Source organism: Eumetopias jubatus, unplaced genomic scaffold (genome assembly GCF_037043125.1).
Source record: "Eumetopias jubatus isolate StellerSeaLion01/CBP00866 unplaced genomic scaffold, mEumJub1_p1.0 scaffold_1, whole genome shotgun sequence".
In the NCBI taxonomy this organism is placed as follows: domain Eukaryota; kingdom Metazoa; phylum Chordata; class Mammalia; order Carnivora; family Otariidae; genus Eumetopias; species Eumetopias jubatus.
The window spans coordinates 199,812,669-199,834,831 of record NW_028274807.1 but is presented as its reverse complement, the minus strand read 5'-3'; the positions used below and the strand labels follow the sequence as shown (position 1 = coordinate 199,834,831).

General features: G+C 42.7%; 1 protein-coding gene across 2 annotated transcripts in view; it reads right to left on the bottom strand.

Moving 5' to 3' along the window:
- Positions 1 to 22,163, bottom strand: part of RHOA (ras homolog family member A) — a 62,829-nt gene that overhangs the window by 3,455 nt on the left and 37,211 nt on the right. For both annotated transcript variants that reach the window (XM_028124531.2, XM_028124530.2), the window contains 2 exons: positions 7,147 to 7,303; positions 4,180 to 4,300 (listed from right to left, as the gene is read on the bottom strand). In XM_028124531.2, coding sequence (XP_027980332.1) covers positions 4,180 to 4,300; positions 7,147 to 7,302 — 277 coding nt within the window. In that variant the 5' untranslated portion in view covers position 7,303. The remainder of the gene's footprint in view (positions 1 to 4,179; positions 4,301 to 7,146; positions 7,304 to 22,163) is intronic.

Genomic DNA, 22,163 nt, shown 5'->3' with positions numbered 1-22,163 from the left:
ATTACTAATGTCACAACTTAAAACTCAAAAGTTTTATTCTGAAACAAAGAGGTTTCCAAGAAGTGCAGTGTTCCAGTCCTCAGAACAATACAGAGTAATACAGAGAAAAGGGCCAACCCATCTAACAACCACGCCAAACAACCTCAGCCTGAACCTTGCTCTCACCTCTGCACCTGCGGTCACTTTTCAGTTCAGCTGTGACAGTGATCACTTTAAAAGGTAAGTGAGACATCACTCCTTTGTTCAATCCTTCTCACAATCCAGCTCCCAACTCACTCATAATGAAAGGAAAAGTCCACACCATTAAGCACATGGCTTTGCAACCCTCATTCCCACCTCTTCTGCTACACTGGATTCCTTCCTTCCTCTTCCTGCCTTGGTGACTTTGCATCTGCTGTTCCCCCTACCTGGAAGGTTCTTTTATTAGATATCTGTATTTGCTTCCCTCAGATCCTGTAGGTCTCGCCCAGAAGTCACCTTTTCAGTAGGGTTGCTGACCATTCTATGGTCATCCTCTAAAACAGAATACTACCATGGCCCATTCCATACCCACCTCTAAGAATGCTATTTGTAAAATTTCTTGCTATCAGATTGGTTTTTCTTTTTTTGGATTTACTGTTGTTTTTGCTCTTCTGTCTCCCTTAATCTAGAAATTTCTTCCATAAATAGGTGCTCAGTAATTATTTGCTGAATATATGAAATTATTACTCCAATAGTCTCTTCACCCCCTGGAATTCAGGACACATATATTAAAATGAATTGCCTCTGTCTTGCCTTCTCTTTTCATGAATAACTTTAAAATGTAACTTTTTTCTTTTCTGCACCGCCCCCCGCTTTTTTAAAAGTAGGCTCCATGCCCAATATGAGGCTTGAACTCACAGCCCTGAGGCAAGAGTCTCATGCTTTACTGATGACTGAGCCAACCAGGCGCCCCTAAAACTTTATTTAATCCAATGATGGCAATCACCTACAGTACCTCCCACCCCCGAAATAATCTGATAACATTGAGGCTTATCACTCTGTGTGGATTTACAGTGGGGTTGTATGAGGGCCTTTGGGAATTCCAGAAAGCTAGAGAGTAGAAATCCTTATTATCTAGATCAGGGTCAGCAAATAAAATCTTGTCTGGAGTCTACTTTTAAAAAATACTTATAAAAATAAGGGGCACGTGGGTGGCTCAGTCAGTTAAGCACCTGCCTTTGGCTCAGGTCATGAACCCAGGTTGCTGGGATCGAGCCCCACATGGGGCTCCCTGCTCAGTGGAGAGCCTGCTTCTTCCTCTCCCTCTACTGCTCCCCCTGCTTGTGTGAGCACACATGCACTCATTCGCTCTCTCAAAAAATAGCATCTTTGGGGAGCCTGAGTGGCTCAGGCAGTTAAGCATCCGACTCTTGGTTTCAGCTCAGGTCATGGTCTCACAGTGGTGGGACTGAGCCCTTTGTCCAGCTCAGTGCTGAGTACACAGTCGGCTTCAGATTCTCGTTCCCCCCCCTCTGCTCCCCCCACCCCTGCTCGCTCAAACTCTCTCTCTAAAATAAATAAAATCTTTTTTTTCTTGGGCACCTGGGTGGCTCAGTTGGTTAAGCGACTGCCTTCAGCTCAGGTCATGATCCTGGAGCCCCGGGATCGAGTCCCGCATTGGGCTCCCTGCTCGCAGGGAGTCTGCTTCTCCCTCTGACCCTCTGCCCTCTCGTGCACTCTATTTCTCATTCTCTCTCAAATAAATAAATAAGATCTTAAAAAAAACAAAAACTTTTTTTTTTCTTAAAATAAGTTTTACTGGAACATAGCCAAGCTCATTCATTATATATATTCTGGGCTGCTTTTGTGATACAACAGTGTGAAATTGAGTAGTTGTGGCCAAGTTCGGTACAACATATGGCCAACAAAGCCTAAAATATTTACTATTTGGTCTTTTACAAGTTTGCTACCCCAGGTCTCAACTAGAATATAGACTCTAGAACAACTGCCAGTCCAGATAACAGACGCTCAAAAAGTAAAATTATCACAAGGTTGGCTGGCAGCAGGGCTGAAACCTTCACATCAATATTCTGATTCCTGATCAAACTTGTTACCCTATACCTACATATGGGGCCATAGTCTAGTAACATCCAATCAAGTAAAACAAAGTTTAACATTAGGTTGACATTAGCTTTTCATTTTCTTGATCCACACTTTTTGAGTTCCCATAACACATTTTACTTGGGCAAACTACTGGTGAGATTCTCCCCATATCCAAGCCAAGACAACAGAACTTTTAAAAGGACTTTGGCAAAACCAAGCTAGTTAAGTCAGCTCAGCAAAGCGGTTCCACCCAACCACACTCCTGCAATGACCTCCAGGGAAGGCAGAGCATCCTCCAACATCAGACCCTCTCCCTAGGTGTATCTGTATTTCAGAGATCTCTCCTTTGCCTCTTTACTTTCTACCTCTGCTCTCCTCCCCAGGGCCTGCCCTCTGGGAGAAGGGCCAGCAAAAAACAAGTCATGGCTAGTAAAGAGAAGTCAAAAGCTAAAGAGGGGCACCTGGGTGGCTCAGTCAGCTAAGCATCTGACTCTTGATTATCAGCTGAGGTCCTGATCTCAGGGTTCAAGCCCCACACTGGGCTCCACGCCGGGTGTGGAGCCTACTTTAAAAAAAGGGAGGGGTGCTAAAAACCTCCTTTGAGATGAGGAAACATGGAGAAAAATAACTTTTGCCTCTGAAGTGTTTTTGTCCCTAAAGGATTATACCTTGGATGATGAGATATAGGGCAGCATTCCTCTGCATTCCCACAGGACTTAGACAAAGTCCACAATGTGTGTGTGAAGGGAGGGTGTCGCATGGCTCTATTTTTTCTATGCCCCATCTTCTCGGGCCTTCCAAGAGACCCCCAAAGGAAGTCAGGTTCGTTTGAGAAACCAAAACTGAAACAACTGTTGAAAATAAAGTGAACCAATGGCAGAGAGTACCTGCTCTATCTGTCTCAGTCTTGGGAGACACTGCACAGAGGGCTCAGTCTCAGCTTGATGCCTTGGGATGCATAACCCTGATCAAGGGGCTCAAAATCTTGGAGCGCCCAAGTACTGTCATTGAGTATAACCATGACCAAAAAAAAAAAAAAAAAAAAAAAGGTCATATAACCCTAACTGGCCAGCGCAAGCCCACATCACCAGCAGGCCCTCCAAGGTTGTTTGTATTAATGATGACAATATTCTTTTTTTTTTAAGATTTTATTTATTTATTTGAGAGAGAGAATGAGAGATAGAGAGCATGAGAGGGAAGAGAGTCAGAGAGAGAAGCAGACTCCCTGCTGAGCAGGGAGCTCGATGTGGGACTCAATCCCGGGACTCCAGGATCATGACCTGAGCCGAAGGCAGTTGCTTAACCAACTGAGCCACCCAGGCGCCCAATGATGACAATATTCTTGGCCTGACTGCTACCTTGTAAAGAAAGCGCACTACATCACCAAGAGAGACATTTTATCCTCTTAGGTACAAACCGAAAGTAAGTTCTGTTTCAGACCTTGGTGCCTTGCTTCAGAGTGTGAGGTCAGTGTTTTACTTGGTCTTTTTCTGAAGGAAGGTGGCTTCTGAGACATGTGACCAACTGAGCTGGTGAAATGAAAATAACTTGAACTTGACGTTCAAGTCTCTCTCTATTAGCTAAGATACTTTAGAAAACGGCTAAAATGAATACTACCAGGAGGGATGCTGGGTGACTCAGTTGGCTAAGCATCCAACTGTTGATCTCAGGGGAGTCTGCGTCTCTCCCTCTCCCTCTGACCCTCCCCGCGTACTCTCTCTCTCAGATAAATACATAAACCTTTAAACAAACAAACACACTACCAGGAAATGGCAAATCACCAGTTTAGATATTGGGAAGCAACAGGTTCAATACGAAGTACTGAAGAAAGGTGTGAGCACCTAAAAAAGCCTTCCTCAAATTTTAGTAGAAAAGATGGCTTTGTATTTGGAATCCACCTACTTTACAAGGTAGACACATAGGAGACCTAGGCTGAAAAGTGACCCAGGGCCCAGGCTTTATAGTCCCAAGGCTCTAGGACTCTGGTCACTGATGATTCCTTCTATGAAGTTCATGTTTGCTTTTCAATGACTTGACGCACAGAAATGACCTGAGAAACCAGGTGTCAGCCAGGCACACAGACAGTGACAAACATCAGGCTGCAGAGTTACTCACCTAAACTATCAGGGCTGTCAATGGAGAAACACATCAGTATAACATCAGTGTCCGGATAGGAGAGAGGCCTCAAGCGATCATAATCTTCCTGCCCAGCTGTATCCCACAAAGCCAACTCTACCTGTGATAGGAAAAATAAACACAAGAATGCAAGGTTAATCCTCTCCACTTTCAGACAAAGTGGTACTCACCAAAGTACATTCAAATGGCAAACTATCCAAAACAGTAAAACAAGCCTGAGCTGGATGGTGTGTTTAAATTGTTTTAGGTTGTGGCGCCTGGGTGGCTCAGTTGGTTAAGCGACTGCCTTCGGCTCAGATCATGATCCATGAGGCCCTGGATGGAGTCCCGCATCGGGCTCCCTGCTCAGCAGGGAGTCTGCTTCTCCCTCTGACCCTCCCTCCTCTCATGTGCTCTCTCTCTCGTTCTGTCTCAAATAAATTAAAAAAAAAAAAATTGTTTTAGGTTGAAATTTCTCAAAATATTAGAGTACATAAAGTATATAAAGTACATAATTAGTACATAATTTAAAATACCAAGTCAAAAAATAACTTTATAGTTTGTAAAAAGCATAGTATTTAATTATAAACATTCTACATAGAAAAGCAGATGAACAAGGAAAATCAAACTATAGAGAACATTCTACCAGGTGTACAAAGCAAGACAAGGAAACACCAGACCTGAGTAACTTTTCCCAATACATTGTAACTCAATTGTTTCCTTTGTCTCATCATTCTGCTCCAATGTGCAAAAACGGAGACAAGACTGTATTTGAGGGGCACTTGGGTGGCTTAGTCAGTTAAGCATCTGCCTTCTGCTCAGGTTGTGATCCCAGGGTCCTGGGATTGAGCCCCACATCAGGCTCCCTGCTCAGTGGTGAGTCTACTTCTCCATCTCCCTCTGTTCCTTCCTGCACTCATGCTTACTCTCTCTTTCAAATAAATAAATAAAACCTTAAAAAAAAAAAAGATTACATTTGAGTAGGTGGGTAAGAAAAGACACCATCATGCTGGACGTTAGGCAAGGTCTCAGTGGACAAGAAAGGTCTCTGGACCTGCCTTTTCTGCTCAAAAAAAGATCTGAATGAAAGCATCACTAAGAGAGCAGGGTACTCCTTTCACACCTGGGAACCTGCTCACCTTCCTGTGAAAGGAGGGCAAACTGATGCCTGGGCTCTGAACACAGGTCCCCTTCCATGTTGTCCAGCACTGCAGACAGCCCTGTGATTTCTCACAACCAGAGTGGGATATTAATACTTCTGCTCAGGGAGGCTTTGGAGCCAAAAGCTCTCCTTCTAGTACTTGGAATACCCTTTTTTCCTAGAGCCTTCACAGCCCATATTTCAAAATTTCTAAATATCATTCTTTCCTTAAAGTTGATGGCTAATTATCTCTTCCACCCTCAACCTCTGCCCTAGGATGCATAGCTCACAACCTCCACTAGACCCACTGCACTTCTGTCATGCACACACACTACTGGTTTGGTATGTGTATTTCTAATACACTGATGCCCAAGGCTCACAACAGAACGAACCTCAGAATGGTACAGCTCATTCACTCTCTGCCTAATCATACTACCTTGGCCCCTCCAAGCCTCATGTGTGCTCAGTCAGACACATCCAACCCTATCTCCTGATAAATGCTTTGGGATGTTGGCCCTATCTCTTGTCAGAATGGGCTTTTCCAACTTTGGTAGGTCTGTTCCTGGGACCACAATCACCTAGAATCTTGGATGGTTTCCTGGACTATTACTGTATACTCTTAAATGAACATTCCTAGAACCCTCTCTCAACTTGTAGGCTACTGAGTTGCTAAGAAGCACTTTTATTTCAGGGACCCTAGAAATCTGAATAGCTGGCTTAATGTGCTTTCCATACCCGGTGCCACAAACTGAAGCTAGGTAGCACTGGGACAGAAAGGGGTAATAGGTAAAGCAGGAAAATGAGAAAGGAGAAAGGGCATGGAATTATGGGGGCCATAATGTCTCGTGCTAGCAGCATGAGACATGTGAATGAATGCCCAAGAGGACTGGATATATTGGAGAAGAGCCCCCTTGTTCTAGTTTCTTTTCAGCTGACCCATCTGCAGTGGGAATTTCATGCCTCTCCAAAAGTTGTACAGGAGCTGGGTAAGACATTATTTGACACAAAAGGGAACAAAAAGGGGCGCCTGGGTGACTCGGTCGTTAAGCGTCTGCCTTCAACTCAGGTCATGGTCCCAGGGTCCTGGGATCAAGCCCAGGGGGGTTGATCATGGGGCTCCCTGCTCCTCCCTCTCCCACTCCCCCTGCTTGTGCTCCTTCTCTGTGTCTCTGTCAAATAAATAAAATCTTTAAAAAAACAAAAAAAAGGAACAGAAAATTAAAAAATATATACATATAAACTCTAATTCCAGGAGAGTTTTGCTCCGGTCTTGCCAGTGGACTTTCAGGACAGACACGAAGAAACACTGTCCTTGTTGCCAGTGACAGGTAATTGAAGCAATGGTGGCAGCCTATTTATGTTAAAGTAAAACACCATTAAAAAAAATTAAATATGAGGCTATTACTTAAATGTCACATTGCGGGTGGTGTACATCAGTATACCCTTTTGAGACCCATAAAATGACCTCTTGACCTAGTAATCTCATACTTCAGCACTGAATGATATATGACAGAACTGGGGAAGTCCATCCATACGAAGAGATTCAATTTAGCGTTATCCATCTGGCAACAAACTAAATTTCAAATATAAAGCTGTAAAGAGGCTTCCCTATGTAAAATACATAGGGATGTGATTAAAGTCTAGATGACAGCAGTTAAAAATGAACAAAGTTGGGCTATGATGGCAGGAACAGAATGGATTTCTCAAACATGTTTATTATTATATTGTGTACTGAAGAGACAAAAAGACCTAATTCTCTACAGGCTCTATGAACATCTTTGCCTAAGATGCAAAATGAAACCAGTTGTTATGAAAAGTATACTCACCTGCTTTCCATCAACTTCAATATCTGCCACATAGTTCTCAAACACTGTGGGTACATACACTTCTGGGAACTGGTCCTTGCTAAAGACGATGAGCAAACAAGTCTTGCCACAGGCTCCATCACCAACAATCACCAGTTTCTTCCGGATGGCAGCCATGCTGAAACATGAGACAAAGGTGTTATCTAGAACGCACAAGAAGCTATTAATAGCCTCAGGCTATGACACACACTTTTCTGACCATGGGGCACAAGCCTCTATTAGCACACCCAAATACAAAATGTTAGTACAACTTTCCACTTGACACCAAAACTCCACAACTAATGGTTATACTTTTCTTCTTTTTAGGATTTTTATTTATGTATTTGAGAGACAGACAGAGAGAGAACGGAGGGGGGGGGGAGAGAGAGGGAGAGAGAATCTTTAAGCAGACTCTGTGCTGAGTGTGGAGCCTGACGCCTGGCTCTATGCCAGGACCATGAGATCACGACCTGAGCTGAAACCAAGAATTGATGCTTAATTGACTGCTGCCCAGGTGCCACAAACTAACTGTTATAGTTAAGGGTAAAAAGACTGAAAGCTTATCCTCAAGATTAGAACAAGACAAGAATGGCCACTTTTGCCACTTCTATCCAACATGATAATGAAGATTCTAGCCGGAGTAATTAAGCAAGAAAATGAGATAAGACATCCAGACTGAAAAGGAAGAAATAAAACTATCTTATTTTGCAGATGACATGACCTTATATATATATGGAAAATCCTAAGGAATCCACTAAAAATTATCAGAACAAATTCAGTAAGGTTGCAGGATACAAGATGAACATACAAAAATCAATTGTACTTCTATAACCTGGTAATGAACAAAGTGAAAATCAAATTAAGAAGACAATTTCATTTACAATACCTTCAAAAAGAACAGGGACAAATTTAACAAAAGTACAAAATACACTCTGAAAACTCCAAAACAGGGGCACCTGGGTGGCTCAGTTGGTTAAGCAGCTGCCTTCGGCTTAGGTCATGATCCCAGGGTCCTGGGATCGAGCCCCACGTCGGGCTCCCTGCTTAGTGGGGAGCCTGCTTCTCCCTCTCCCTCTGCCTGCCTCTCTGCCTACTTGTGCTATCTGCCAAATAAATAAATAAAATTAAAAAAAAAAAACCTGAAGGGCACCTGGGTGGCTCAGTTGGTTAAACGACTGCTTTCGGCTCAGGTCGTGATCCTGGAGTCTCAGGATCGAGTCCCGCATCGGGCTCCCTGCTCAGCAGGGAGTCTGCTTCTCCCTCTGACCCTTCCCCCTCTCATGTGCTCTCTCTCTCTCTCTCTCTCTCTCAAATAAATAAATAAATAAATAAAATCTTTAAAAAAAAAAAAAAACCTGAAAACTCCATAACATTGTTGAGAGAAAGATCTAAATGAATGAAAAGACTTGGAAGACAATACTGTTAAATGACAACATCCTCCAAATCATTCTACAGATTCAAGACAATCCCTATCAAAATACCAGCTGGCTTCTTGAATTGAGAGTCCAGAAATAAGCCCCCACATTTAGGGTCAAGTGATGGATGCCAAGACAATCTGATGGAGGAAAACGTCTTTTCAATAGTGCTGAGACAACCGAATAGATCCACACAAAAGAATGAAGTTAGAAAGCTACACCTCACATCATATACAAAAATTAACTCAAGATGGATTACAGGCCCAGGGGTACCTGGGTGGCTCATTAATTTTACCACTAGCTACTTCATGTGGAAGGATGTGGAATCAAGCAGCATTTGCCCTTTTGGGACTGGCTTATTTCACACAGCATAAGTCTTCAAGGTTCATACATGTTGCAGCATGTGTCAGAATTTCCTCCCTTTTTAAAACTGAGTAACATTCTACTCTATGTGTATATACTACATTGTTTATCCATTGATCCACTGATAGACACTGGGTAGCTTCCACCTCTTGGCCACTGTGAATAATATATTTAAGAATATACTGGGGGCGCCTCGGTGGCAGAGTTGGTTGGGTATCCAACTCTTGGTTTCAGCTCAGGTCAGGGTCTCAGGGTCCTGGGGTCCTGACATCAAGCTCTATGTCAGGCTCCATGCTCAGCACAGACTCTGCTTGAGACACTCTCCCTCTCTCCCTCTGGCCCACCCTTCCATGCATCCTCATCTGCTCTAATAAATAAATTAAAAAAAAAAAAAGAATATATTTATCACTAGCAACCAAAGAAAAAATAGGTAATTGGACTTTCATCAAAATTTTTAAAACTTTTGTGCTTTGGGGCACCTGGGTGGCTCAGTTGTTAAGCGTCTGCCTTCGGCTCAGGACATGATCCCAGTGGGATCGAGCCCCACGTCGGGCTCCCTGCTCCGCAGGAAGCCTGCTTCTCCCTCTCCCACTCCCCCCTGCTTGTGTTCCCTCTCTTGCTGTGTCTCTCTCTGTCAAATAAATATATAAAATCTTAAAAAAGAAACAAAAACTTTTGTGCTTCAAGAGATACCATCAAGGGGTGCCTGGGTGGCTCAGTCATTATGTGTCTTGCCTTCGGCTCAGGTCATGATTCCAGAGTCCTGGGATTGAGCCCCGCGTTGGGCTCCCTGCCCAGCGGTAAGCCTGCTTCTCCCTCTCCCACTCCCCCTGCTTGTGTTCCCTCTCTCGCTGTGTGTCTCTCTCTGTCAAATAGATAAAATCTAAAAAAAAAGAAGAGAGAGAGAGAGAGCGATACCATCAAGAAAATGAGAAGACATGGGGCGCTGGGCTGGCTCAGCATGAGTTTTGATCTCAGAGTCCTGAGTTCAAGCCAAATGCTGGGTGTCGAGTCTACGTTTTACAAAAAAAGAAAGAAAAAAAAAACAAGAAGACAGCCCACAAATAGGAGCAAATGTTTGCAAATAACATACCTAATAAGGCATGTGTATCTAGAATACATAAAAAACCCCTAGAACTCAACAACAAAAAAGCAGCTTAGGTTGGATGGTCTGGCTCAGGGTCTCTCATGAGACTGCAATAAGGATACTGATTTGGGGGGGGTGCCTGGGTAGCTTAGTCGGTTAAGCATCTGACTCTTGGTTTCGGCTCAGGTCCTGATCTCAGGGTGGTGAGATTGAGCCCCACGTTAGGCTCCGCACTCAGTGCAAAATCTGCTTGAGATTCTATCCCCCTTTCTCCCCCGCCCCCGTTCCTCCCCCTGCGCTCATGCATTCTCTAAAAAATTAAATCTTAAAAAAAAAAAAATGGGCAAAGGATCTGAATAGGTATGACCCAGCAATTCCATTCCTAGACATACATCTGAGAAAAATGAAAACCTATGTTCACACAAATAGTTGTACACAAACGTTCAGCAGCATTAAAATATTCATCACAGTTGGGGAACCTGGGTGGCTCAGTCAGTTAAGTGTCCAAATCTTGGTTTCGGCTCCGGTCATGAGATTGAGCCCCATGTTGGGCTCAGCACTCAGCAAGGAGTCAGCTTGAAGATTCTCTCCCTCTCCCTCTGCCCCTCCCCCTGCTCCTGCACTCTCTAAATAAATAAAAAAAAATTTTTTTAAAGATTTTATTTGACAGAAAGAGAACAAGCACACGGAACAGCAGGCAGAGGGAGAGGGAGAAGCAGTCCCCCAGGAGCAGGGAGCCCTCTGTGGGGCTTGATCCCAGGACCCCAGGATCATGAACTGAGCCAAAGGCAGACACTTAACCAAATGAGGCGCCCAGGCACCCAAATAAAATCTCCCCCCCCAAAGAAAGCGGAAACAAACCAAACATCCAACAACTAATGAATGGATAAAATGTGGTATATATATCCATAGAATGGAATGATGTTCAGCAATAAATAGAGGAAAAAGTGCTGATACATACCACAGTGTGAATGAAACTTGAAAACATTACATATGTGAAAGAAGCTTGCCACAAAGAACCACATACTGAGTGTCTCCATTTGAATAAAATTTCCAGGGTAACCTAGTTGGCTCAGTCAGTAGAGCACAGGACTCTTATCTCAGGGTCATGAGTTCAAGCCCCATATTAAAATTTAAACAAAAACAAAAACAAACAAACAAACAAAAACACAATACAGGGTGCCTGGATGGCTCAGTTGTTAAGCGTCTGCCTTCGGCTCAGGTCATGATCCCAGGGTCCTGGGATCGAGTCCCATGTCGGGCTCTCTGCTCAGCAAGAAGCCTGCTTCTCCCTCCCCCTGCTTGTGCTCTGTGTCAAATAAAATCTTAAAAAGTGTGTGTGTATATATATGTATGTGTATGTGTATATATATGTATATATAAAATGTTCAGAATAGGAAAATACAGAGACAGAAAATAGGTTGGTGGTTGCCTAAGGGAGTTGGAGGAGGGAGGAAAGAAAATGATTACTAAGGGAACAGTGGGGTTTCTTTTGGGGCTGACAAAACTGTCATGAGATGGATGCAGAGCCACAGTTCTATGAATATATTATATAGTATGAATATATGACATTGAATTGTACACTGAAATGGGTAAACTCTAAGGTATATGGAGTGTATTTCAATAAAGCTGTTACCAAAAAAAAAAAAAAAAAAAAGAACCTCCAGAATCCTTCCATTTGCCAGAGACTAATTAATGGTCAACCACCCCAATTTCCACCATTCCCTCTTAGAACAGCACTCCAATCTTTAGCTGTGTATGTTGTTGCCTAGTTAAAAAGACTACATTTTTTAGCCTCCCTTATCATTAGGTATGGCTATGTACAAAGTTCTAGCCCATAAGATGTAATCAGCAATGCCTGTGGGACTTCCAGGAAGTCTTCCTTAAAGTTAAGTCCTATGTCCTTCCTCATTCCCTGCCTCCTTCCTGGTGCTTAAACCTGGAGCCAAGGCTGCTTTCTGAACACCATCCTGGAATGTGAAGATATGGATGTGTAGATGAAGAACGTAAGTGCCACATTCTGGAGTTGGAGGATTAAAAGGTAGAAAAAGCCTGGATCTTAGCTGCTCTTGGGAGCCACCATCTCAACCCCAGACTGCCTACACTTCTATACTCCTTTATGTGAAAAATAACTGTCTTGTTTAAGATGATATTTTTCAGATCTTTGTTACCTGTAGTCAAACTAATCCTCAACAATACATACTCATAAAACCAGACTATCTAAAGGGAATGCTTCCCAAACTGGAGCAGGTATAATTCACTGGGGGTACATGAAAGAAACACAAGAACCACATTTTTTAAGTCTAGAAAACCTAAGGAATTTAGTTTTTTTTTTTTTTTAAGATTTTACTTATTTGAGAGAGAGAGAGAGAATGAGAGATAGAAAGCACGAGAGGGAAGAGGATCAGAGGGAGAAGCAGACTCCCTGCTGAGCAGGGAGCCCGATGCGGGACTCCAGGATCATGACCCGAGCCAAAGGCAGTCGCTTAACCAACTGAGCCACCCAGGCGCCCAGGAATTTATCTTTAAAATTTTAATTGCATAAACTCCTAAGCAGAAGATCCCATAATGGGAAGGGCTCACAGTGCTGCCATCATGCATTTGTGAGTTCTCAGTATGCTTAACATACGGCAGTATGTGCCTAAGTAATACACAGACTTTATGAAGTTTTAACCAAACCCAAAACTGATCTAGTGATTTTTAAAGATCTTTTATTTTTTTGCACAAAAGCATTAGATTGAGGATAATACTAATAATGAAAGTACAATAATAAGCATAAACAGGAAATGTGCTTGATATCATTCTTTCAACAGCAGGAGTATGCAGGGGTGCCTGCCTGGCTCAGTCAGTAGCAAGCATGTGACTCTTGATCTCAGGGTCGTGAGTTCAAGGCCCACGTTGGGCTTGGAGCCTACTTTAAAAAAGAAACAAACAATAGGAGCATGCAATCAAAACAGTATTATATTGAGACCAGCCTTTAAACTATGGCCCAGTACTCTGGCCACCCCTTCAGCTCCCCTTTCCTTTTTTGCTTTGGATTCCTAATGGATATGGGACCGGTCTCAAGGTCCTGTAGTTTCACTTGTGTTTTGTCTTCCAACTGGACTGCAAATCACCTAAGATCAAAGAACGTATCTTAAATTTCTTTGCAGCCTTATTCAGTTTGGTACTTTAGTGGGCATGCAGTAGATATTAAATAAATACAAGAAAACCAAAAACCAAAAAACATTTCTTAAATGAGAAAGGAGAGAGATTACCTCATTTTCAGAATCCAGGGCACAGACACTAATGGATTTACCTCTTAAAAATTGTTCCTCTAGGGGCACCTGGGTGGCTCAGTTGGTTAAGCGACTGCCTTTGGCTCAGGTCATGATCCTGGAGTCCCGGGATCGAGTCCCACATTGGGCTCCCTGCTCAGCAGGGGATCTGCTTCTCCCTCTGACCCTCTTCCCTCTTGTGCTCTCATTCTCTCAAATAAATAAATAAAATCTTTAAAAAAAAAATTGTTCCTCTAGGTTCAGTCTGACTGCTAACATCTCGATAGGATTTGTAAATCATTTTGTTTTTCTCATGCTCTCAAATTCACTTCTAGATTTTATATACTTTACACACCGCTTCAGGCCCAACTTGTATTGGTTTGTGCCCCAAGTCAAACAACCAGGGCCTCACGGGATGCAAACAAAATTCATCAGGAAATCCCTGGTTCAAAAATAAGGCTGCCAGCTTTGAATACCTCCTTCCTAGAAGGCACTCAATTCTCAAGAAATAATTTCTCTCAGTCTAATGTGGTTAAAGATGTACAAAATGCAAATGCCAGGGAGCAACCAAAAAGGCTTTGGAAAATTTTCCTTGGGGAACATTTGGCCCAGGAAAAGTGTAAAACCAACCAGCCTCTACTGGTGAGAAAGACAGAAATTACAAGTGATTATGGGACAAAATGAAAATGAAAGCCTAGAATTACAAATTGATTTCTGGGAGTCTGGCCACACAACCAGACTTGTTGACAAGAAGTGAGAAGTACAAACATCAGGTCATTTCCTGAAATGACCCAAGAAAATGTTACTCTTGTCTTTTCCTTTAACTTTGCTATAAATCCAGCATCTTTTTCAAGTACATGTCTTGCCACAGCTTGAGAAAGGAAATCACACCGGGCTCTCTCTGCAGTCTCTCTGCCGCATGTGTCATTTTCTAGGCTGAATGCAGTCTCAGAAACAATTCTTAAGAGCTTTGAGGAGAGATTTGTCTAGTAAGTCATGACATATTTAAGTCACCTGTAACTTTATGTAAAGGATTGTAAATTTCCTTCCTCAGTTCAAAATCTTTTATAAAAGTTACTGTGCCACCCTCACAAAAGTCAAAAGGAAAAAGGTCGAAAGGAGATCTCCCATGGTGCTGAGAGGGCACAAAAAACACCTGCCACTGGCTGTGGACAAAACTTTGGCAAATTACATTAAGCAGTTACTGTTAACGAAGACAACTAATACTGTAATATATTTCCCACCCACATGCAAATAGAAATGGATCCCCAAGGAAAGCAACAGAGGGGCTACATGCAGTGTCCAATGTAATCCTGTGCTTCACACTCAACAGACAAAAGAGCAGACAGCTCACTGACTCGGGAGGCGGCACCACAGGCCTCCAGGGCAGCACTCCTCTCCAGGGGATGCAGTATCTCAGCAAGCATCTCTTACGGGGTCTGGCATCAGAGGAAGCACTCAGTAAACAGTAGCTCCTACTACTATGGTCTCTCCCTTCAGCTAGGCCTAACCTCACGTCCTCTAGCACCTTTTAATTCATACAGTATTGCCACTTGTGGTATCCCACACCTCCTCTCTCCCTCTCTAATGGCTTCTTTCTCTCAGTCTACAATAAAGTGCAGAGTGCCCCTACTTTAAAATAATAAATCTTCCCACATTCACGCTTTCTTCTGGTTACTGTTCTCTCTGGCCTGTTTCAAAGAGAAGGTATACCCACTGGCTTGCTTAAAATCCCTCCAACCTGCCTTCTGCCCAAACTACCAAAACTTTCTCAGAAATCACCAATGACCTCCCTTCACAAAATCCAGTCCACCTTCTCCTTGATATTTTTTGTTCTAACTTAGCTCCCTAACAAAATACGCCGATGTGCTGATCTCTGCTGTCTGTCTCGTTAGCTACAGCCTCCACACCTAATCACTCCCAGCCAGGCTGGGTTTTTCCCTCATCTCCTAATACTCTACCTATCTCTGGGAATCTCAGTTCTTAAAAAAAAAAAAAACACTTCTATGAATGTCATTCCCAAATCTCTCTCTGACCCAGTCCCTGTTCTAAAACTTCTGATACACCTCAATTCTATTCTCTACTTCCATCTCAAATTCAACATCTTCCAGACATCATTCCAATCTCTGTCCAATCTTCTTTTCCCAGTTACCTCAATCTCGGTGATGAAAACAAAATTACACTCCTAAATACAGGTAGAAACCCTGTGGTTGGGGCGTCTGGGTGGCTCAGATGGTTAAGCATCTGACTCTTGATTTAACTTAGGTCATGATCTCAGGGCTGTGAGATGGAGCCGAGTCTGGCTCTGCACTGGGCATGGAGGCTGCTTAAGATTCTCTCTCTCTCCCTCCACCCCTTCCTCTCTAATAGAAAAGAAAAGAAAAGAAGAGAAGAAAAGAGAAAAGAAAAGAAACCCTGTGGTTACACAATTCTCCTAATTCCTTTGTTTCTCACAGCAAGACTGCTTTCAAGTTCTAGGGAATTCTGCCCCTTCACGGGTCTCCCTTCCACCACTACCACTTTTGACTTCCCATAATCATTGTTCCATTTCAAGTCCTCAGTCCTCAATACTGCCTGCCTGGAAAAAAGCAAAAATGCAACTGGTCTCACCTTGCTTCCGTCCTGCTTGCTGCAGGCAATTTCTCCATTCCTACACCTGGGCTTTAGCCCATAACGCCTTTCTGCAAAGGCCTTCAGAAGGTCCTCAATGCCAAAATCAGGTCAAAACTTCTCAGCCTTAACATCAGGGTCCTCTGAAATTCTAATTTTCTCTTCCCACCTTCTCTCCATTCCTTATCACACACCTAATTCCACTAATTGGACTTGTAACACTCCCACACCTCAGCTCAAAGTAATGCCTTATTTGAATTTTTTTCTCCCTTTCTCCAGAAAATAACACCTCATCTGTCCACCCCAAGCATTGCCCTCTGTTCCAAAGCCTATTTTTTTTTTTAAGATTTTTTAAGTCATCTCTATGCACAACGTGGGGCTCAAACTCACAACCCTGAGATCAAGTCATATGCTCTACCAACTGAACCCGCAAAGCCTATTTCTTATTTCTGGTCCTACATCTTTCACTCCTCAAAATCAAATGTTGCCTCCAAGTGAAGCTTTGGTCCTCCTCTCTTGGTCCTTATACACCTCAATTCAACCACTTTTACCAGGCATCCTACTCTATGGAAGAGATGGCAGTTCTATTTCTTGTGTGCTTGACTCATATCCGTTCTTGAGTGTAAGTTTCTTAAAGACAGAGACCACATCTGGCTTGGTCTGTCCCACCTGGAGCTGCATTATTAATGTAACAAGGATATGCTGAATGGGATGCTTATACAGAAGAACAAAAGTACAAAGAAGGGGCATGTTTCCCGAAAATACTGATAAAAAACTTGACTCCTTGGCATTCTCTGTTTATTCTTTTCTTGAAGCAAGGACTGTTTTGTTTTGTTTTTGCTTTTTTAACATTTTATTTATTTTTTGACAGGGAGAGACAGCGAGAGAAGGAACACAAGCAGGGGTAGGGGGAGAGGGAGAAGCAGGTTTCCCGCTGAGAAGGGAGCCTGATGAGGGGCTCAATCCCAGGACCCTGGGATCATGACCTGAGCTGAAGGCAGATGCTTAACGACTCAGCCACCCCCTCAACACCCCCCCCCCCGCAAGGAGTGATTTTTATAGGATTCAGGAGATTGAAAAAAAAAAAAAAACAGGTGGAACAGTGAAGAATCTAATTCTAATGAAATTCTAATCAAACACAGGCCAAGCACAAAAATAATGAAAAAGACTATTTGGACCTGTATATATGCTATACTCAGAGAATTTCAATGATATTTCTTTGAAAAACAGACTAATTAAAGTAGGTCAACCTGAACCTGACTTATTAGGAATGATTTTGGAGTCTCAACATTCCAGCTTCCCCTCTTTAGGTCTGATATGCTATGTATAATATTTGCTATCTGCCTTTCAAAAGCCTCCAATTTTAAGTATATACTTTCTACCATCACTGTATTGCAATTGGATCCTTCACACCTGACACCTCCGTAAAATGCTGCCAGAAAGCCAGGTAACACCTGAGCAAAGAGTGGTTACTGTTCATAGTGGGACACTGTACCAAGTATATTAGGCCTCGTCCTGCCCTTTGATTTACACGGCCATGAAAATTCCCTGGAAGGGAAACACAGGCAGTTATCAGTATCAACAGAGGCTGCCAATCTAAATCAACCACAATGAGAAGAAGGCGACCCTGACTTGGATAAGGAGCCTGCCTTGCCTCTGGTACCCTGCTTTGGTAATAGGCAGCTACTATTCTACAGGAAATTGTAAGCCCCTCCATTCTCCTGGTATAGTCTCACTCACAAAGTTACTGATAGTCACACACACAAAGTAAGACCTTCTGTGTACAGAATGCTTGGACACAGAGCTTTAAGTTACAGCAATAGGAAAAACAACAATGACACATGGGTGGCTATCTATGGCTAGTATTCAATCATCTTGTAGTTAAAGTATAAAAAACAAAGCAAAAACAGAAAAACCCGTTAACTGCTATTTAACGTTTTCTATTAAAAGAGTAGGAACCATTGTTTTACTGGTTCAAAGACTCGAAACTTATCAAAGATTAGCTCTTACTTGGAACTTGAGGATGGATGGGACTGGCCCTGCTGCTGAGGTACACAGTGCTGGGAATGAATGGCAAGATGACACCCTTGTGTCTTCCCTTCACAAGTGGAAATAAGGTCTGTCTGGACATAAATATTCTCCCCTGAACAGCAGTGAGGACAGAGGGTAAGAACGTCTTTTTTGTGATGTGCAAATCCTGGCTGTCATGGTCACAAGTACTCAGGAGTTGGGGCACCTGGGTGGCTCAGTTGGCTAAACAGCTGCCTTCAGCTTGAGTCATGGTCTCGGGGTCCTGGGATAGAGCCCCATATAGGGGTCCCTGCTCAGTGGGGAGTCTGCTTCTCCCTCTCCCTCTGCTGCTCTCTTGCTTGAGCTCTCTCAAATGAATAAAATTTTTTTTTTTTTTAATAAGTACTTGGGGGGTGCCTGGGTGGCTCAATCATTGGGCATCTGCCTTTGGCTCAGGTCATGATTCCAGGGTCCTGGGATCGAGCCCCATATTGGGCTCCCTGCTCAGCCAGGAGCCTGCTTCTCCATCTCCCACTCCCCCTGCTTGTGTTCCCTCTCTCACGGTGTCTCTGTCAAATAAATAAAATCTTTAAAAATAAATAAATAAATAAATAAAAATAAGTACTCGGGAGTAATGCCTCGTTTTTCAGGGTGACTCCTCTGCTGGCATTATTGATGAAGCACTTTCCAAAGCATATACCTCACTGGCCCCATCAGAGGGACACAGCAACCACAAGATACACTTCACTGCCATGTCTGATAGTGATGCCTACCGCTAATCACAGGCTGGTTGCTCTCAACTCCATTTCTGCCTATTACCTGACATACAACTTCTTTAAGAAAAAAAAAAAAAAACAAAACCACACTATACTAACCATTCTCCTGACGTTCTCTTTAATACAAATGGTGTCAGAAGTTCCAAAAACTGCTACAACAAATCCTAACAAACTGTGTGGACCTTCATGAGTGACCATGACACCTACACACTAGTGTATCACAATGCCCTTTCTACACATTTGACAGGAACTTATTTGATCCTGAACTTCCAAAGGCAGGTATAATTATCATTAATTTCTATTTTACCAACGGGGAAAGAAGCTTAGTGACTAGAATTTATTAAGTGTAAGGCCAATATATTAAAACACATTAATTTTCAAAATTGAAAAACCATTCCGGCATAAGGTACACCATTTCCCATCTGTTTTTAGAGACGTTGCTGAAATATAACTTATGCAATTGGGACAGACAAGAAAGGATTTACTCACTGCCAAAGAGGCCTACAAGTCAGTCATACTTCAACTCTATTAGCCTATATTTCTGCCAGTCAACAGATAAATTAAGCCAGGTCTACTCAGCAAACATGTTGTGGAAGAACACCTAACTAGTCACAGGGGGGGCAGTTTGGAGACATGTGAAAAGAAGCTATTCTATTAAAGTGTGGTACACATGTTCTTAAAAATAGCTTTATTGAAATATAATTCACATACCATACAATTTACACATTTAAAGTATACAATTCTGGGATCTAATGTACAGCTTAGTGATTACAGTTAATACTGTATTATATACTTTAAAGTTGCTAAGGAGTAAATCTTAAGTGATCTCACCACAAAAAAGACATGGTAATTATGTGACATAATGCAGGTCTTAGCTAATGTATCAACACTTTGTACACATTTAACTTACACAGCGTCATGTCAATTATACCTCAATAAAGTGGAGAAAATAGTACACAGTTCAATGGGTTTTAGTATATTACATGATTTTTAGAAGTTGTGATAATATATAACAAAATTTGCCATTTTAATTATCTTTAAGTATACAACTGTGATACTGTGATTTACATATATTTGGTCTTAGTCCCTGTTCCTGGCACAGGGCTCCTAAAACCCTTCTAATTTCCTAAATTATATCAACAATGGAAGAATTTTTATGTTTGATATTTTGTCCTCAAATACCTCCAGTTCCTGAAATAGCTCTGGAATGATCGATCAAAGTCAAAGGCCTGTCTTGTTATTTATAACAAACTCTCTTTCAACCACAGCAGAGTTTATGTAAATGAAGGGACTTTGGAAAATCCCTTAAAGATGGAGGCTGGTTGCCAGGGGAACCAACGGGGGGGGGGGGGGGATTGCAACTTTCAGCCCCTTCCTGCCATCCTAGAGTAGGAAAGAGGGACTGGAGGTTGAAGTAATCACCAAAGGCCAATGATTTAATCAATCATGCCTACTTAAAGCCTCCTAAAAGGGCAAGCTTCAAAGACCTTCCAGGGTGGTGGACATGTGCAGGTACTGAGAGAATGGCACATCTGGGTGGGCGGGCAAGCTAGCTCCACATCCCTTCCCATATATCTTGTCCTATGTATCTGGCTGTTTTTGGGTTATATGCTTTTATAATAAACTGGTAATCTAGTAGGTATTTTCCTGAGTTCTGTGGGCTGCTCTTGAAAATTAACTGAACTCCAGGAGGAGACTGTGGGATCCTGGGATTTACATTCAGTCCGTCAGAAGCACAGGTATAACCTGGACTTGCTATTGAGGTCTGAAGTGGGAGGCTGTGGGGCAGTCTTGTGGGTCTAAGTGCTTAACCTATGGGATCCGATGCTAACTTCAGGTAGCTAGTGTCAGAACTCAATTGAATTGTAGGACACCAGTCAGTGTCGTGGAATTGCTTGGTGTGGCAACGCCCACCCCCCATTTGGTGACCAAAAGTGTGAGAAGTGGAAGGTGTTGTAGGGGAGTATTGAGAGTAAAGGATACAAACAGGAGATGTTTTTTTCCTTTACAATAATTTAGTGGCAGTAATTACGTTCACAATGTTGTGCAATCACTGCCACTATTTTCAAAGCTTTCTTCTCATCACCCCAAGGAGAAACTTGTAACCATTAAGCCGCAACTCCTCATTCTTCTCTCCCCTTAGCCCTTGATAAACTCCTCTAATCTACTCTCTTTATAAATTTGCCTATTCCAGGGGCACCTGGGTGGCTCAGTCGTTAAGCATCTGCCTTCGGCTCAGGTCATGATCCCAGGGTCCTGGGATCAAGCCCCGCCATCAGGCTCCCCGCTCCACAGGAAGCCTGCTTCTCCCTCTCCCACTCCCCCTGCTTGTGTTCCCTGTCGTTGTCTCTGTCAAATAAATAAATAAAATCTTAAAAAAATAATAATAAATTTGCCTATTCCAGGGGCGCCTGGGTAGCTCAGTCGGTTAAGCAGCTGCCTTCAGCTCAGGTCATGATTCCAGGGTCCTGGGATTCAGCCCCACGCCAGGCTCCCTGCTCAGCAGGGAGTCTGCTTCTCCCTCTGCCTGCTGCTCTGCCTACTTGTGCTATCTCTCTGTCAAATAAATAAAATCTTTTTTTAAAATTTGCCTATTCTAGGGGCACCTGGGTGGCTCACTCGGTTAAGTATCTGCCTTCGGCTCAGGTCATGATCCCAGGGTCCTGGGATCGAGCCCCACATCGGGCTCCTTGCTCAGTGGGAAGCCTGCTTCTCCTTCTTCCTCTGCCTGCCACTCCCCCTGCTTGTGCGCGCCCTGTCAAATAAATAAAATCTTTAAAAAAAAATGCTCATCTACGTTGTAGCATGTATCAAATTTCATTCCTTTTTATGGCTGAATTATATTCCATGGTGTGGATATACCACATTTTGTTTGTCCATTTACCTGCTGGTGTATGCTTGGCATTACTTTCATCTTGTGGTTACTGTACTAATGCTGCAATGAACAGTGGCGTCCAATAAATATCTGCTCAAGCCTCTGCTTTCAACTCAAGTATATAGATATATATATACACACACACACCTAGGAGCGGAACTGTTAGACAATTATATGATTTTGCTTTTTAAAGAACTGCCAAAATGTTTCCTATAGTAGCTGTACCATTTTACATTCCCATTAGCAATGTACAAAGATTCCAATTACTTCACATCCTTGCCAACACTATTTTAATTACTGCCATTTGAGTGGGTGTGAAGTGGCGTCTCATATGGTTTTGATTTACATTTTCCTAGTGACTAACAATGTTGAGCATCTTTGCATGTGCCTATTGGCCGTTTGTATATTTCTTCGGGAAAAATGTCTGTTCAAATCCATTGCCCATTTCTGAACTGGGTTGCTTCTACTTTCCTGATGGTGTCCTTTGAGGCACATTTTTCATGAAGTCCAATTTTATCTAATATTCTCCTTGGCTGCTGTCGATTTGTGTCAAAGAAACAAGAAACCATTGCCAAATCCAAGGTCATGAGAAATCTGTATTTTTTT